This window comes from Lutra lutra, chromosome 1 (genome assembly GCF_902655055.1).
Source record: "Lutra lutra chromosome 1, mLutLut1.2, whole genome shotgun sequence".
Taxonomy (NCBI): Eukaryota; Metazoa; Chordata; class Mammalia; order Carnivora; family Mustelidae; genus Lutra; species Lutra lutra.
This window is the reverse complement of record NC_062278.1, coordinates 209,663,205-209,681,355: the sequence shown is the minus strand read 5'-3', so window position 1 is coordinate 209,681,355 and position 18,151 is coordinate 209,663,205. Positions and strand designations below refer to the sequence as shown.

At 52.9% G+C, this 18,151-nt stretch overlaps 2 protein-coding genes across 4 annotated transcripts; one reads left to right on the top strand and one right to left on the bottom strand.

The window, feature by feature from the left end:
- Positions 1-6,939: 6,939 nt before the first annotated feature.
- Positions 6,940-12,586, top strand: MPV17L2 (MPV17 mitochondrial inner membrane protein like 2). 3 transcript variants are annotated; one of them, XM_047697758.1, is made up of 5 exons: positions 6,940-7,262; positions 7,898-8,068; positions 9,015-9,091; positions 9,199-9,327; positions 12,454-12,586. In XM_047697758.1, the coding sequence occupies exons 1-5, from the start codon at positions 7,076-7,078 to the stop codon at positions 12,505-12,507; spliced, it is 618 nt and encodes a 205-aa protein (XP_047553714.1). In that variant the 5' UTR covers positions 6,940-7,075; the 3' UTR covers positions 12,508-12,586. The 3 variants fall into 3 exon arrangements, with proteins under 3 accessions (XP_047553714.1, XP_047553722.1, XP_047553707.1); XM_047697766.1 differs by lacking the exon at positions 12,454-12,586 and adding an exon at positions 9,527-10,191 and having other exon boundaries at positions 6,972-7,262; XM_047697751.1 differs by lacking the exon at positions 12,454-12,586 and having other exon boundaries at positions 6,976-7,262; positions 9,199-10,191.
- RAB3A (RAB3A, member RAS oncogene family) lies at positions 10,189-15,381 on the bottom strand. The gene is made up of 5 exons (XM_047697739.1): positions 15,154-15,381; positions 13,788-14,015; positions 12,567-12,685; positions 11,934-12,058; positions 10,189-11,044 (listed from the first exon to the last, which is right to left on the bottom strand). Exons 2-5 carry the CDS (start codon positions 14,013-14,015, stop codon positions 10,854-10,856), a joined length of 663 nt encoding a protein of 220 aa, XP_047553695.1. The 5' UTR covers positions 15,154-15,381; the 3' UTR covers positions 10,189-10,853.
- Between the last annotated feature and the right edge of the window lie 2,770 nt (positions 15,382-18,151).

The following is an 18,151-nucleotide window of genomic DNA, read 5'->3' as shown; positions in this document are numbered from 1 at the left end:
TTTGATAAGTTAACAAATTCCCCCTGGACCACGACATGCTGCTGGGACCCTCCTGAGAAGGCCCCTTTCTCGGGGAGGCAGAGCCCGACAGACACTCCTCATCCCACGAGGAGCAGATATGGGCCAGAGGGAGGCACCAGGCCTGGAGGAGCCCAGAGAGGGAGTGAAGGCTCTGCTTAGGGAATAGGAGCACAGGGGTTGGGGTTTTGAAGGGTGACTAGGAGCTCATGAGGCAGAAGACATACTCCGTGATTCAACAAACAACCCTAACTACTCCCTTTTGCAGACCCCACACTGGGTGATAGGAGTTGAGCCAGAAGATAGAGCTGGGGATCTTAACTGGGAGTTTCAAAGAATGTGTTCACTGGTGGTGGGGGATGCGTCACAGTGTTCCAGGAAAGAGGAACAGAGTGCGCAAAAGACAAGCCAGCAGCAAAATCTGAAGCTAGAATGTGGGGCTGAGACATCTGAGAACAAGGGCATGTTATGGGATACTATTTAAAAAAAAAAAATCATGATTCTTAAACTGATCTAGAATGATTACATGCCAAAGATTTTATTTAACCCATGACTAATGAGGAAAACTGGTCCAATGTTTCAAAGAACAGATAGATTTATAAATGAGAAATCTTGAAATGATGGTGCAAAGAGAAACAAAATTGATCCACTTTTTCACAAAGCAGTGGGGGCAAGGGTGGGGGTAGCACTTTCTTCACTCCCAGCTTTTTTTGTTTTGTTTTTTTTTTTTTTCAAATTTTAATAATAGGTTTTATTGGGGTAGCACAGCCGGTTAAGTGCCAACTTGATTTTGGCTCAGGTTGTGACCTGCAAGTCATGAGATCGAGTCCCGCTTCGGGCTCCCAGGTCAGCAGGGAATCTGCTTGAAGTTCTCTCTCCCTCTCCCTTTGCCCCTCCCCGCAAAAAGGAATAGATTTTCTTTAACCTGATACAAATCTGATACATTATCATTTCAACCTGTAGGCAATACGAAAAAACTTAATGAGAGCCTCCTCGTTCTTTTTTTCTTCCTAAGTCTTTTTCTCATACTAAGTCTTAACTGCTGTGTATTTTATAGCATCTCTCAACTCAGATTAACTACACTGCAAGTGCGCATGAGCCCAGTGGGTGACTGATTACTGTACAGAGCAGGAAACATCACTGCCCCCATCCTGGGCTCTGCAGTGAGACTCCTGTAATAAAGATTAACAAGAGGGGCTCCTGGGTGGCTCAGTGGGTTAAAGCCTCTGCTTTTGGCTCAGGTCATGATCCCAGGGTCCTGGGATCGAGCCCCGCATCGGGCTCTCTGCTCATCGGGCTCTCTGCTCAGCGAGGAGCCTGCTTCCTCCTCTCCCTCTGCCTGCTTCTCTGCCTACTTGTGATCTCTGTCTGTCAAATAAATAAATAAAATCTTAAAAAAAAAAGATTAACAAGAGAAAGACAAATTTAATAATATGCGTACATCATGAATACATGGGAAATACCCACTAAAACTGGGTAAACTCCCCAAAGTGGCCAAAGCCACCACTTTAATTTTTTTTTTCAGATTTTTTATTTTGGGGGCACTTGGATGGCTCAGTCATTAAGCATCTGCCTTTGGCTCAGGTCATGATCCCAGCGTCATGGGATCGAGCCCCGCACTGGGCTTCCTGCTCATGGCGGAGCCTGCTTCTCCCTCTCCACCTCCTTCCTGCTGTGTTCCCTCTCTAGCTGTTTCTCTCTGTCAAATAAATAAAATCTTTTTTAAAAATTCTTTTTAATTTTTTTATTTTAGATTTTATTTGAGCGAGAGAGAGACAGAGCATGCACACGTATGAGCAGGGGGAAGGGGCAAAGGGAGACACAGGCTCCCCGCTGAGCAAGGAGCCCAACATGGGACTGGATCCCAGGACCCTGGGATCATGACCTGAGCCAAAAGCAGACCACTTTTAGCTGACTGAGCCACCCACAAGCCCCTTTGTTTTTATTTCTCAGTAATCTCCACACCCAATGTGGGGCTCGATTCACAGCCTGGAGATCAAGAGTAGTTCCACCAACGGAGCGAGCCAGGTGTCCCCTGAGTTGCTATTTTAAATACCACCCTCCGGGGCCGCCTGGTGGCTAAGTGGGTTAAACCTCTGCCTTCGGCTCAGGTCATGATCTCAGGGTCCTGGGATCAAGCCCTGCATCAGGGAGCCTGCTTCTCCCTCTCCCTCTTCTGGCCGTTCTCCCTGTTCATGAGCACGCTTTCTCTCTCAAATAAATAAATAAAATCTTTAAAAAAAAAAAGGGGGGGGGGAGACACTCCATCTCTGTAGGACTCTCCCCCAAACCCCAGAACAGCAGCCCAACCATGAGAAAACATCATCCCAACCCAGATTGAGGGACATTCTACAAGATACCTCACCAGCACTCCTCCAAAGTGCCAAGGTCATGAACAACAAGAGAAAACGGAGAAAGTGTCACTGACCGGAGGAAACTAACTTAGCGGGGTCCTGGCCAAAGGAACATTTTAAGGAATAACTGGAATTATGACTAACATGGTACTATTCTTCTTTTCTTTCTTAAGATTTTATTTATTTGACACGGAGAGAGAGACAGCGAGAGAGGGAACACAAACAGCGGGGAGTGGGAGAGTGAGAAGCAGGCTCCTAGCTGAGCAGGGAACCTGAGGCAGGGCTCGATCCCAGGACTCTCGGATCATGACCTGAGCCGAAGAAGGACGCTTAATGACTGAGCCACCCGGGCGCCCCGAACACGGAACTACTCTTGCCTCAAATCAGCCAAGGCTCTTCTAGGAATCTAACAGATAGAAATGTATCACAGACAGTGAGGGCATTCACCAAACTCCCTTTAGATGAACTGATTAGGATACTTATGCCTGCAAAATCCTTCCTGGAATATCACCTATTATCACATTCACATTCTATCATACCGACAAGATCTACCCGCGCTGGAGGCGGGGACGCAGGTGCACACCTGCGGTAGAAACCTTGGGGCCATCCTAGACTCCTTCCTGCCTCTCACACCTCCTGATGGAGAAAAAGATGACCGACTCACACAGTGAGAAGACCTTTCTGAATTACAGACCAGTATATGGGCAGAGAGAGTTTATGGCTTCAATTCTAAAAATTTTCAGCCATTGGGGCGCCTGGCTGGCTCAGTTGGTAGAGCACGCGACTCTTGATGTCAGGGTTGTGAGTCAAGTCCCATGTTGGGTGTGGAACCTACTTACATAAATAAGTAATTAATTAAACAAAATAAAATAATATTTCAACCATGGGAGAAGGCAATACATGGTGAAGGCAAGGTAAAATTTAGAATTTTATTTGGGGAACTTGGTTAAAAATGTCAATGGTTTGAACATTTAATTAAATAGGAGGGCAGGGGGCGCCTGGGTGGCTCAGTGGGTTAAGCCTCTGCCTTTGGCTCAGGTCATGATCCCAGGGTCCTGGGATCGAGCCCCGCATCAGGCTCCCTGCTCAGTGGGGAGCCTGTTTCCACCCCCCCCGCCCCCCCCCCCGCCTGTCTGCCTACTTGTGATCTCTGTCTGTCAATAAATAGATAGATAGATAAATAGATAGATAGGAGGGCAGGAGCCTGGCTGACCCAGTCAGTGAAACCTGTGACTCTCAGTCTCAGAGTTGTGAGTTCAAGCCCCAATTACAAAACAATACTGGATTACTTATTGTTTTTATTTTATTTATTTATTTAAGAGAGAGAGAGCTTGAGCAGGGGGAGGGGCAGAGGGAGAGAGGAGCAGATTCCCCACTGAGCAGGGAGCAGGAGGTGGGGCTCGATCCCAGGACCCTGGGATCATTACAATAACCTGAGCAGAAGTCAGATTCTTAATCGACTGAGCCACCCAGGTGCCCCTAATCTGTTACTTATTTAACCAAAGTGACAACAAAAGGTTTTATTTTTTTATTTTTTTTTAAAGATTTTATTTATTCATTTGACAGAGAGAGATCACAAGTAGACGGAGAGGCAGGCAGAGAGAGAGAGGGAAGCAGGCCTCCTGCTGAGCAGAGAGCCCGATGTGGGACTCGATCCCAGGACCCTGAGATCATGACCTGAGCCGAAGGCAGCGGCTTAACCCACTGAGCCACCCAGGCGCCCCCAACAAAAGGTTTTAAAGACAAAAACAGTAAGTTCTACAGTTGGGGGTGAGGGGAAGGCTTAGCTTTTAATATTGAGGAGACTCAGTTTTCCTAAGTAATCAAAGACCTCCAAGCAACAGCATTTTGGTAAAACATAGAGAATCTTTGTTTTCCGTGTGAATCACTCAACAGGTAAAGAAAAGCCTTTGACCATAATCCAAGATAAGGTCATTCTTTTAACAGAGAAAGCAGATCAAATTCTAGTCTGCACAGTTACACTGATATTGAAGCTCATTGTTAAAACCCTTATAATAAATCCATGTGATTTGCACGACCTTGCCCGCACAAGATACAATTTTCTCTCTCTCTTTCTCCCTCTCCAACTTTCTTTACCGGTTTAGATTTTGGTCCTTTGTTTTCCTCATTCTTATTTTGAACCAGTCTTTAAATACCCTTAAGTTAAGACAAAATTACTCTCCTTCCAGCCTTCATATTTCCTTCATTTCCTACCAAAACACACCCTATTTTCCTTGCATATTTTATGGGTTTTTTTCCTATACCCTGATTAGTAATAATAGTTTCATTTTCTTATATTGATTCGAATATATAACACTTATTTCCAGTAAAACCAGGAAGCCAGCAGTTGTAAACTGCAGACATGCCAACATTCTGCCCTAGGTCAGCAAATCTGTGAGTCCACAGTTTTTTCATTCCTGAAGGCATACGCTTTCTTACAATGCAATATTTCAATGTGTAAAGGGCTCCAGGGTGGCTCAGTCAGTTAAGCATCTGCCTTCGGCTCAGGTCATGATCCCGGGGTCCTGGGATCGAGCCCTGCGTCTCCCTGGTCAGCGGGGGGTCTGTGCCAAAGGACACGTTCACAAACTAACCAAGTATCTTTTAGTCCATCTGTAAAAATCAAGAAGCCAAAGGAGACAAACTTCAACTCATGTTTAGTAAGTACATTTCAGCATTTTATCTTATTTGGAAAGGATCTAGATATTCAACAATTATCCATCATCTAACTTAGCCAAACTTCAAGGTTCCAAATTTTCCAAAGGATTTGGCAAACTATTTTTGAGCCGACTGTCATAGAATATTATTCTATTTTCCCCCAACCTTTTGTCAACTAAGAAAAGGAGGCAAAACTGAAAAGGAACAAATGTTTCTTTTGGGGGCTCAGAATTACAATTTGGAAGCCCAGATTCCAGAGTAACCAGAAAAGTGTCTCCTTCGTGGAGGGAAAGGCTTTTTATGAGAAAGAAGGAAGGGGTAATTACCTGATTTAGATAAAGAAGAAAGAAACCCTACTAATTTGGTGCTGACTGAAGTTGGAAAGATGTTAGGGTTTGAAGCTGACCGCCAAGAAAAAATTCTTGAGACATCTTTGGTGCAAAAAGGTGGTTTTATTACAGGAAGGGGACAGGACCCCGGGGCAGAAGGAGCTGCACTGTGGTCACAAGGAGTGGCCAGTTACATACTTTCAGGTTGGGAGGGGGTTAGGGAGAGCATAATTCTCTAAGCAATTCTGGAAGCAAGGTTTCCAGGACCTCCAAGGGGCTAGCTCTTGTTGGGAAAAGGTCATTTACTACCCTCTAGTAAAACCTGAGTCATGAGAACCTTCCGATGCATATCGGTGGGTCATATGCTTGGGGGATGATTGCCAACATGTATCTTGGGGGGGTAGAGATAAAGGAAGTTTCCGAAGGAATTTTTATGTTAAAGTAGACTTACAGGATCCTGGGGGGTCAGGTTAAGATTGCCTTTTGCCCTTAGCAAAGTATTATCATCAAGGCAGCTGAGTCCCTAGAGGAATGTCACTTTGCCTGTTTCAAGGACTTGTCAGTGGGCTGTAGGTAGTAAGGAAATTAAATTTTCTTTTGCCTTTGTTTCCCACATCACTGACCAGCTGAGTCACTTCTGGTTATTATAATTTTATTGGTGCCATCAAATGAAACTGTCCCTGATATTATTAACTTTACTTCTCCAGATGATCCCTATGCCAATTGCTCTGTTGAAATTTTATGAGCAACTGCTTGTAAAATTATTGCTGCTTCTGGCCAGTCCATGAGCTCATTCGTTGTAAAGGAAACTGGGGATTCAAAACGGATTCTCTCATGTCCAAAAATTTTATACTATTTCACACATTTAAAAAATATAAGAAACATTTTTACCTCTTGAACCTCACAAGAACAGCGACGGGATTTGGACCTCTGGCCGCAGTTTGCAACACCCTCGTTCCCTGTAAATAACGCATAGGTTTCCATGGAAACTTTTTTTTCCCGCTACAGGAACACAGGAGGTAAAGTAGGGATATAGCTGTTTGCAGAGGTGCCTGTGGGGTAAGTTAATGCACGCAACGTGCCCCGATCACCGCCTAGCGTTTTAACTATTACTATTTTGGAACCGAGGTCAGATACCCAGCTAAAGGTCAACGGCTGGGCCCGATCCCACGCGGCCGCGGGCGCAGCCAAACCATAACCCGCCCCGACTTCCGTGAATCTTTGCGAGATTAGACTTCCGCCCGGGTCGAGCCGCCAAGGGCCCAGCTCAGATCCCTTCTCTAGAATTCCGGAAGAATCGGAGAATCTGGAAGGCAACTAGTCTGGAGGGAGCAAGATTGGCCACCTCCACAGGGGAGGCGGGACAACAGGCGGTCGCTGGCTTAAGACTAGCCTGCGATTGGTCAGTACTGTATCGGGCTGGTTGGTTAGAGTCCGGCGGCGCTTGTCCATAGGCCGGCGCAGAAAGGGGCGGGGAAACGAGGTGGCGAGGCGGCCATTGATCCGTGCGTTGTGGTGCGACGCTTATTTGCGATTGGCCCGCAAGTGGGGAAGGCAGCGTTTGGCCTCCTTCAGCGATTGGCCCGGGGATGGGATGCCGGCCTTTTATTGGCTACTACGTCTCGAGCCCGGCAAAGTGGAGCGCCGAGCGGTCAGCGATCGGCTAGCGAGGGCTGGAGCGGGTGCCCGGTGCGGGGTACTGCGGCTCGGTGGGCTATGGCTTCCGGCGGCTGGCGCTGGCTGCGCGCCCTGCGGGCCGTGGGGCAGCCCCTGTTCCAAGGCCGTGCGCTGCTCGTCACCAACACGCTGGGCTGTGGTGTTCTTATGACTGTCGGGGACGGTGTGCGCCAATCCTGGGAGGTCCGCGCCCGGCCTGGCCAGAAGTTCAACCCCCGGCGCTCAGGTGAGCAAGTCTGGAGCCACTGGCCCTTGACCCCGGGGGACCTTTGAGCCCAATCTCAGAATCGGAGACCCCTGGCCTGCGGCTTCAATTCCCGGCGGGACCCTTGACCATGGTGTGCATCCTAGACCCTCATAGCCCACGCTCGGGTCTCCATCCCTCCTCCTCACTCCGGGGTCTCAGTCCGCTCCCCACCTCAGGTCTCCATCTCCTTCTACTTCCTGGTCCCTGTCCCCTCCCGGCCCCAGTTTCCGCCCACCCCCTCGTCCGCTTCCCTTACTCCAACACTGAGACCAAATACTGAGCACTGGAAACTACACCAAGGATAGTCAAGGGCTCAGCGTCTGGGCCCAGCCAGCCTGGGATTGTGCCTTGGCCCCACACTTCCCAACCTGTTGTGCCTGTTTCCTCCTCCGGAAAGCAGAGCAGTGGTAGAACCCGCTCACAGGGTGGTGAAGGGGATGAGGAGAGAAAACGGGAGAGGAGCCACTGGAACGGTGCCTGGCAGTGGGGCTTGTAATGGAAAAACTTACAGGTGGGCTCCGGGAGGGCTTCAGGTTTATCAGGGAGGGAGGGTACCTAGGGACGGCATGGACTGGGGACTTGCTGGCCTGGCCTGACTCTTGAACTGCTCTCAGCGAGCATGTTTGCAGTGGGCTGCAGTATGGGTCCCTTCCTGCACTACTGGTACCTCTGGCTGGACCACCTGCTCCCAGCGTCTGGCCTCCCTGGCCTCCCAAACGTCCTCAGGAAGGTCCTCATCGACCAGCTGGTGGCCTCTCCCATGCTAGGCGTCTGGTACTTCTTGGGTAAGTAAGGAGCCTTGTGAGCTTGGGCTCTGCCCACCCCCCCCATGTCGGGAGGGGCAGAGCCAGCTTTGTGTTAAGAGGGGTGCTGAGTTGGTGTTTCTGATGGGCCTCTTCTGTGTGTGGCTCTGGACTGGGTGCTGGGTCACAGTAGTGCCAGGACAGACCCACTGGGGGCAGGTATGAATGGCAGAGTCGGACAGTGGTTCTTTGTGTAGGAGGGATGAAGCGGTGTTGGGTGGGGCTGCCCTGGGCAGTGGTTGGGAGGACTGCCCAGAGGAGAGGCCACTCAGCTGAGACTTGAAGAAGGAGCCAGCAAGCATGAAGAATGGCCCATGCAAAGGCCCTGAGGCTGAAAGAAGAGTTGCTGAGGCTAGGGTTGATGGGGTACAATCATCCAGCCCTTGGCTCTGAGAAGAGTGTCAGTCCCACCCCCCTAAGCTTAGTTTCCTCCTTTGTGAAAGAAAGGAAATAAAACAGCCTCAGCCTCAGGACAGGTGCATCTACCTTGGGGTGCTTGTGTTTGTCTGTTTGTTTGTTTGTTTGTTTTTAGAGTAAGGGAAGTGGGAGGGGCAAAAGAGAGAGGGAGAGAGAGAATCCTAAGCAGGCTCCATGCCCACTGTGGAGCCCAACTAGGGCTCAGTCCCAGGACCCTGAGATCATGACCTGAGCCAAAAACCAAGGGCCAGTCGCTTAAACTACTAAACCATCCAGGTGCCCCTAAGGGAGTGTGTGTTTATTGCTGACCTCTCCCTCACTGGAATCAACTTCTGCCGTGTTCCTCCACACCAGCCATTCTGCTGTGTGTGGCCCTTCCCACCTCAAGGCTTTTAAACTTCTTGGTCTGTCTGCCTGGGACACCACTGTCCCTCAGGGTTCCTGCCCCATCTGCTCCATCACAGGTACTCCCCAGCCTCTGACACTCTTAATTTCTTGGTCTCCTTCCCAGGCCTGGGCTGCCTGGAGGGCCAAACCCTGGATGAGAGCTGCCAGGAGCTGCGGGACAAGTTCTGGGAATTCTACAAGGTGGGCCCTGCCCACCCCTTCATTCCCTTGCCCCGCCCTTCGCAGCCCCCTCCCCCGCCCCCACGCCAAGGCCCCGCCCCTCACCACACTCCCACCCCTCCCTGCAGGCCGACTGGTGCGTTTGGCCAGCAGCCCAGCTGGTGAACTTCCTCTTCGTGCCCTCACAGTTCCGAGTCACCTACATCAACGGCCTGACACTGGGCTGGGACACATACCTCTCCTACCTGAAGTACCGGGTGAGCTCGGTGGGCGGACCGGACACCCAGGGGGCTCCTCAGGGGCCACATGTGTAAACTCCAAGTGGCAGTTCAGCTGTGCTCTAGGGTGAGGTCCTCCTGGGCCTATGATAATCTGCCAAGCACAGCAGGTAGGCGGGGAGCTGATCCCCAGCAGGGTGAACACCCAGCCTCTCTGCTGTTTGATGACCTTGGCCAGGTCCCTGCTGCGTCTGTTCCACAAGACTGAGCCCAGCGAGAAGACAGGTGGGTGAGGACTCGCTTGGGTGAAGAGGAGTCCACAAGGGTGGACGGGGTGTGTGAGCAGACAGACGCCTCTTGCACGGACAGATCCGGGGCCATCCACTCCTGGCTTTGTGGCCCTGGTCACCGTGCGGACTGAGCTGCCCCAGCCTTCCCAGCTGGGTGCCAGACAGGGCGAGACTGACTCTGAGCACAACAGGCCTGGTCCCGGCCCTTCCCCAACCCCTGGGCATCTGGCTGGGCTGCCCCTTCCAAGCCCAGTATAAGACCTGTTTCCCCATCTGGAAGACAGCCGTGAAGATGGTCATCCAGGAGCCCCTCTCCCCACGGGCCCTCTGTGAACCAGTGACAGAGGTGTTCCCATCTGCAGCACCTGGCCCAAGCCAGCCAGTCCCAAGCCCCAGCGCCTCAACACGGTTATGAGCTGGGCGCTGGGCACAAGGTGGGGACACAGCCTGGAGTTAGCCCCCAGAAACCGGAGCCTAAGGCAAGGCCCGGTGGCCTCCGTCTCATACTCAGGTCACAGACTGTAGAAATTCTATTAAATTCTCTCATCATTGCAATTCCTGTGGGTGACCAAGGCCACCGTGGCAGGCTGGCACTCATAGGGACACAGTGTCATCCATTCGCTTTATTGGGTGTGTGTAGTGTTGTTATGACATCTCCTGGGGATCTGGGGGGCACGTTTGACACTCATGACGTCAGAACAGGTCTGGTGTTGGGGGGGGGAGTCCCAGGGTGGCGAGTACCCACAGCAGCCCTCACCTCCAAATAAGGGTAAAACATTGGGGGTGAGGAGCCAGACAGGCCATTACCTGGCTCTGGTCCACCCCGTGGTCCATGCTGAGGTCCCCCCACAGTGGCCTTGGCCCACCAAGTCACAGCCGACAGGCTTGCTGACCTGACTACCTCCCCTCACCCAATCAGCCTGCCCTGGGAGGGGGGTCATCAGGCCCCCTCTGCAAAACTGGTGACTGTTGATAGGGGTGAATTTTTAAAAAAGGTGGGGTCTTGAGAGGAGGGGGAACGGTGAGTTCACAGGGCCACGACACGCCACGGCAGAGTGGGGACAGGGCTGTATGTACAGGGCGGGACGGGGAGGGGGTGGGCAGGGAGCCTGAGCCCCTGGGGGACCTCTCCAATAAATAAATAAATAACTACGATAATAAATAAGGGTGAGGGGCTAAGTTGGGGGTGGGGGTCTCACGCCCTGGGCCGGTGCGGGGCTGGATCGGGCCCAGGGGGTGGGCAGGGGTGGGGCCGGGAGGGAGCAAGGGCAGCTCTCAGCAGGCGCAGTCCTGGTGTGGGGGCGCCTGCTGGTCCGTGAGCTGTGGGCCCTGCTTGGCACCCGTGACTGCGGGGTCGGCCGTGTCCAGAGACTCGGACATCTTCTCACAGATGACATCCACCAGGCGCTCAAAGGTCTGCTTGACATTAATGTTGTCCTTGGCGCTTGCCTCAAAGAACTCAAAGCCTGTGGGTGGGGAGGGGAGGGGTGAGGACCCCGGCCCCACCCCCACCCCATCCCAGAGATGCTTCTCAGAGGGCAGGGAACATCTGGAGATTCCTGGTGCTGCTGACCACTTGTTAGAGCGCCAACAAGTCCTGCAGGGAGGCCGCTCAGCCCCGTTTCTCATACTCTTTCCTTTGCTCTAAAACTGTCCCTTTCGCGTCTCCGCCCACCCCCCCATGCAAGACCTATTTCCCTGCTCCTGCCACCAGCCGTAACGTGTGCACTGGCCCCTGGCAGCGTCTGACACTCCCACCTGGGCCCTCCCTTGCTTACACACCCTGTGGCTCCCAGTCACCCTCACAGGAGTCCCAGATCTTTGCCGTGTCATTCAGGCCCTGCGTGATCAGCCAGGTTTCCCCCAAGTGTCCCTTGTGTTCCAGCCATAGAAAATGACTTGCCAGAACACCCAGGATCTTCCCCACCTCTGGCCTTTACCTACAGTTTCCTCTGCCTGAGAGACCACCCTTTGCCTGAACTCCAGATCCAGCACCTTCCTCCAGGTCTTACCTACACCAGGCAGAGCAGCTCGCCGCCCCCATCAGTGCATTCCCCCAGCCTGGGTCTCTCCCTCTACCCTGCAAAATGAGGCCTCTTGGGCCTAGCAAACCAACACGAGCCTGCAGTGAGGGTGTCAGAGTGAGTCAGTAACTTAACTGCACAGTGAACTCCTATGCATCCTTCAAGATCCAGCTCCTGGCTCCAGGCCATTTGCAGAAAGTGTGAATTGTCTGGATTCAAATCCAGGCCCTGTCCTGACTTTGCTGGGAGGTCTTAGGGGTGTCCCCTCCCCTTTCAGGGCCTCAGCGTCCCTTTCGCAGCCTGTTGGTGTGCAGCCCCGCTAGGCACTCACCGAGGTGGTCAGCCAACTGTCGGCCACGCTCGGATGACACCACCCGTTCATCCTCCATGTCACACTTGTTCCCCACTAGCAGCACCTGGGCATTGTCCCATGAGTACGTCTTGATCTGGGTCGACCTGGGGGAAGCAGCGATGAGTGAGTTAGGCCTGGGAAGATTCAAGCTCCACTGACCTCCGTCTCCCCCTCCCTCACCGCCCTCGAGCCCTCCACCTCCCGATTACTGCTTGAACTTGGCAGGCTTGGTCCTTCCTCCCCGCCTCTGTCCTACCAGGAACACGGTCCCACGGCTTCCTGATCTTCAAGAATCCCTTTCATGCAGGCTTGCCCGCCCTTCCCAGAGCCCCACCCCCCAACACAAGACCTTCTCCCTCTGCTAATTGAGAAATTTCCCTAAAATGTATCATTACTTTGGGCAGAAAGGTAAGCGTTTCTGTCCTTTCATCCAATACAAACTGACCTTCTATTTTCTGTCCCTTCCCTGATTTTTTTTTCTTAACCTATAAATTTACAACGAGCTCCTTTATTCCCCTTAGTTGGAGCCAGTGCCACCACGTTTTTGTTATGACAGAGCAGGTCAGAATCCAGCTCCAAAGACCGTCTGGGAGGGCGTGAGGCTGTGCTCACCAGTCCTGCACAGCGTTGAAGGACTCTTCATTGGTAATGTCATACATGAGGATAAAACCCATGGCTCCCCGGTAATAGGCAGTGGTGATGGTCCTGTACCGTTCTTGCCCTGCTGTGTCCTGGGAGGAAGAAAAGACGGGGGTCAGAGAGGCCCCGCGCGGGAACTCCTCAGAGTGGAAACCAACTCTGAAATTGTCCAGTCCAGCCCTGGTGAGAACTGGAGAGGAGCAGGGGCCAGCCCAAAGGCACAGTGGGTCAGGAAAGCCGGCTGGTCACCTACACGGAGAACCTGGGGCTCAACCACCCTCTGGAGGCAGGTACCTACAGAATCATTCCATCATTGTTTTAACATACCTGCGCGTTGGCCCGTGCTGGGCACTGGGGACGCAGCTGTTAACAAAATGGACAAGAATCACTGCCTCGTGGAACCAACTGCCCAGTATAGGGAACAGACAATAAACATGTAAAAAGGAAGAAAACGTATCCCGTGTTGGAGGGTGATGTAGACAGAGGAGAAAAATAAAGTTGGACAGAGAAAGCCGGGCAGCGGGCGAGGGTATGGTTTTAGAAGCTGAAGGGAGTGAGGAGGGAACCATGTGGAGATTTGGGGAAAGACAATCCAGGCCAAGGGCACAGCAGGGGCCAAGGCGCTGAAGTGGGTCTGTGCCGGGTGCATCTGAGAAACAGTGAGGAGGTGGAGGTAGAAGGAGACAGACCAGGCAAGGTCTCCCAGGCCAGGGGACGGGTGAAGTTGGAGCCATGGGAACACAGTGAGCACAGAAGGGACAGTTCCAGCTTGGGATTTAACAGGTTCCTTCAGGCCTCCATGGGGTTAAGGGAGGTGGCCAGTAGACCCTACGGAAGGTGATTGCTCCTATCCCAGAGGATGAGGTTGGGGCCAAGATCCTGGTGAAACTTCATGAAGACTCACAAGAAAGAACATAAAGGGGGAAACTGAGGTACCGAGCTAAGTGATGCTCTCCATGACAGCAGCCAGAGGAGAGGACCCAGCCTTGGCTCCTTCCTCACTCCTGGAGAGCAGTGATGAGGCACCCATGGGAGAACAGAGCATTGTCTTCTGGGCTTCTAGCCCCTGATACACAGTAGGCACCCGATAAATGCCCAGTATGTGAATGAATGAATTGAGACAGGAAAGAGGCAAAGCAGGGGCTGCTTTTCTGGAAGGTAAACTGGTAAGAGGAGCTCTCCAGCTGGACCCACCCAGATCTGCAGCTTGATCCTCTTGTCGTTGCGATAGATGGTCTTGACCTTGAAGTCGATGCCCACAGTGCTGACGAAAGCAGGCGTGAAAGAGTCGTCTGCATAGCGGAATAGGAAGGATGTCTTGCCCACGCTGCTGTTGCCAATGATGAGGATCTTGAACATGTAGTCAAAGTTCTGGTCCGAGGACTCCTTCTGCCCATAGCGTGAGTCTGTGGCGGACGCCATCTGGGTGTGCAAGGTGTAGATAAGCCTGAGGAGTCCCCTTCCAGACCCCAACTGCCCAAGCCCCAGGCACAGGGTGCAGAGAACTCCAGAGCTCTTGAGAGGGACTAGTGTTTATAGAGGTTACCCTCATCTGGTCAGGAGCCCCAGTACCAATGGTGGGGCTCACGGCAAAGGGTGGGCCATGACCTTGAAAGGCCGGAAGTGTCAAGGGAGGAGCTCAGAGAGATGGGGATGGGGACACCCCTGTAGCCCCCTCCAGCACGCCTTTCCCCCCAGGTCGGGCTGTAATCCTACACTCTGAGGCTGAGCAGGTAGGGGTGACTGCGGCCGGCCCCACCCCCCATCAATCATTCATGTTGCTCAGAACCGACGCAAATGCACACGCGTGTACGTTCCCGCGGGGATGTGCGTCGCAGCTCGCAAGCAGGGAAAGATCGGGCTGAGACAGCTGGTCGTGTGATAGGGGCGGGGCGTGCACACGCTAACGTGCACGCAGTAGGGAACACACCCGTACACGCGTGTGCACATCAGAGTTGAATACACTCGGTGCACAGGAAAGAGACACAAACACTTGTCCTCACACCAACACACATATGCAAATGTACAAACCCACCCGTGCTCAAAGCCTCCTCCACCCATGCAGGCGTGTACACGTCACCCACGCGGACACGCATTCCCGTGCACGCACACGCACACGCACAGTCCCTGCGTCTCCTTCCACCCGCGTGCGGCCCGCACTCCCCGGGGTCGGGACACCCACAGGGTCACACGAGCATACCCCGGGACATAAGCAAAAGGGTATGCACACAGATCCGCTGGCACAGGCGGGCGCGCACACGCGTGTTCACACCACACGCACACGCACGCGCACGCACAGAGCCTCCCGCGCGCACAGCTTCCCGCAAGGCACTAGCCTCCCCTCCCCCTCCGCCGCAGAGGCCAGGGGTGGGGGGAGTGAGGGTGAGGAGCGGGCAGTTAGAGGGAGCCAGGGCCCTACCCCTACTAGGGCTGTGACCGCCGCATCCTTCCCCCATTTAACCCTAGCCAACCTCGTCCCCTACTCGGGCAAGCCCATCAGTCAAATGAAGGTTATGTAGGTGTTCGGAGAGGCAGCGACCCAGGCCGCCCCGGAACTCACCTTGCCCTGCACCGAGGCGGTCGTGACCCTAGCGGCAGCGACTTTTTTGGCGGCGGTGGTGCCGGGGCCCCCTGCGTTGATGTGGGGCTGCGCGACAGGGGCAGCGGCGGCGGCAGCAGCGGCTCAGGCCCCTGCAGTCCGCGGTGACGTCCTGCAAAGAGTGAGGCGGGGCCTCACATGCAGATACAGCCGTGACGCCATCCTGGGGCGGAGCCGCGCCTGGAGAAGTAGCCCGCTGACGCACGTAGAGCCAGGAGGGGCGGGGCTCCTGAGCAGATTGACGCACGAATGGGGCGGGAGCCAGTGTACTTATCCAGTAGCGCGCGGGGGAGGTGCCTACTTGCTCCGCCTCCTGCCAGTGTCAGGGAGGCGGGACTGAGTGCCAACCTCTCACTGGCTTAAACGCCCGAGCGACGGACTGACTAGCCAATCAGAGATCACCACCTTTCTGTTCTTGTCCAATGATGGCTCCCAAGTGGTTGCGGGAGATGAAGGGTTGACGCCTTCACTGAGCCTGGGTCTTCAGGGGGCGTTCCCCTTCCCCGCCCCCTCCCACCTTTGGTGTGGGACTTCCGTGGTCCCCGCCCTATTTTGGGTGCAACGACCTCTGGTTAGAAGCTCTCCCAATTCCCAATCTCAGAAGAGGAGCAGGCATCTGAGAGACGCTTCATGCCCCTTAATTATGGGTTCAAAATAAGGATAAATGAAGAAAAAGCGACAGTAGGGGTCAAGAGAGACCCCTTGCAATTTCTGAGGTTTAAGATCTCCAAAGAGGACCGGGTTGGCAGATGCCCGATCCTGTTTCTGAGATGAAAAAAAAAAGAAGAAAAAATTGGGATCAAGGGAACTAATTTCTAGAAAAGAAGGAAAGGGCTAACCGACACAAGAACCCCACCTCTCCCTGAGCCCCACTTTCCGGAGAAAAATTCGAAGATAATGCTGAAGAAGGGCAGAGAAACGGCTCACCTAAATCCCCGCAAACCTGCGGGAAACAACAACGGGGAACAGGGAGGGTCTTAGCGAGGTTCAAAGACCCCAAAATAAAGATGGGGCTGGGAGATGCTTAACCGATCGTGGTTCCTGACTTAAATGACAAGGAACCCATTCCCCCCATCCTGGGTAAACAAGACTCAGAGAGTGGAGACTTTGGGGGCTCAGGCGTTTATTTCCCCAAATCTTGAGGGGGTAAATGTCAGAATGGCGGAGGGGGGCGGGAGAATGAGATCCTTGCCCCCTTTTTGGATCCCTCCCCCTCAACTCCGGTACCCAGACCAGGAGGAGCATGGCCCCCAGAGAATCCTGATTTCTCTCCTTGCTTCCTCCTCAGGCGCGGGGCGGGGAGGGCGGGGGGTGTTCGTCCTGTTTATAAAAAGCTCGCCAGCTGCGGAGGCGCCTAGAGACCAGAATAACTTAGCGCCTCGAGCCCGCCTCCTCCCCTCGCCCCCTGGAAGTGCGGGACGTCCCTCACTTTTCCGCAAGCGTTTGGGAAACCTATTTTTATTAAGGGCAACATTTTTGTCCCTCTCCTCCACTCGAGACTATAAAAGTATTAAGAACCTACTGCGGAGAATTGGAAAATTGAGAAAAACATGAAAAATAAACAAAAATAAATTCACCCCCAATCTCCCCCTCCAGTGTGACCAGCAGTCGGTCGCGCCTTAAACACGGCTGGCCCAGGAACCGGCCCGCGTCCCGGTAGAGGTGAGGACGCGTAAGGCTGCTCAGCTTCCTCACTTCCCAAACGTTTGTTTGGGGGTTTGTACGTGGGTGGGACTCAGAAATACCTGTTTCGGTGCCCCCCCAAGGAGAAAAGGCCTACAACAATGTACGTCAGTTGCTGAACAGAGCGGTTTTTTTAAATCTATTTTTTAATAATCTTGTTTTTCTTCTTTAGTTTTTTTTTTAAGATTTTTATTTATTTATTTGATAGACAGAGATTACAAGTACGCAGAGAGGCAGGCAGAGAGAGAGAAGGAAGCAGGTTCCCTGCTGAGCAGAGAACCCGATGTGGGGCTCCATCCCAGGACCCTGAGACCATGACCTGAGCTGAAGGCAGAGGCTTTAACCCACTGAGCCACCCAGGTGCCCCTAAATCTATTTTTTTAAATGTATTTATTTGAGAGACAGAGACAGAGCACAAGCAGGGGAAGGGGCAGAGGGAGAAGCAGACTCCCCCACTGAGCGTGGAACCCCCACACGGGGACCGATCCCAGGACCCTGGAATTACGGCCTGAGCCAAAGGCAGACCCTAAACCACCTGAACCACCCAGGACCCCTTGGATTTTTTTTTTTTAATTTAATTTTTTTTTTTAAGATTTTTATTTACTTGACAGACAGAGATCACAAGTAGGCAGAGAGGCAGGCAGAGAGAGAGAGAGAGGGAGAAGCAGGCTCCCCGCTGAGCAGAGCCTGATGCTGGGCTCAATCCCAAGACCCTGGGATCACGACCTGAGCTGAAGGCAGAGGCTGTAACCCACTGAGTCACCCAGGCGCCCTGGGATTTGTATTTTAAAGTAAAAATAATAAAAGGACTTTATTGTTAAGAATCAACATTCCACTCCAGAATTAAGGACGGTTGAATGGGGGACTGTTGCGCAGGGGTGGACGCCAGAGCTGGTGAGAGAAAGGGATTAAACCCTTCTAAGTCCCATCCCACTCAGAGTAAAGCCCAGACTCCACCTCACTTCCCACCAGCTACCTCCCCATCTCATCTTTCTCCTCCAGTTAGATGCTCCCTTTGGTTCCAGGGGGCAATCTGCCTCAGGACCTTTCCCACTGCCTGGAGCACTGTTCCCCAACCTCCTTCTAAACCTGGTTCTCTCGTCCCCTTCAGATCTCTGATGGACACCCACCTCCTTTCAGAGGTTCCAATTTCATGTCACCACCTATCACATCACCATATTTTTCCTTCCTGGCACATCCCCTATCAGAAATAATTATTTGAGGGGAGGCTGGGTGGCTCCATCAGTTGAGAGTCCCACTTGATCTCAGCTCAGGT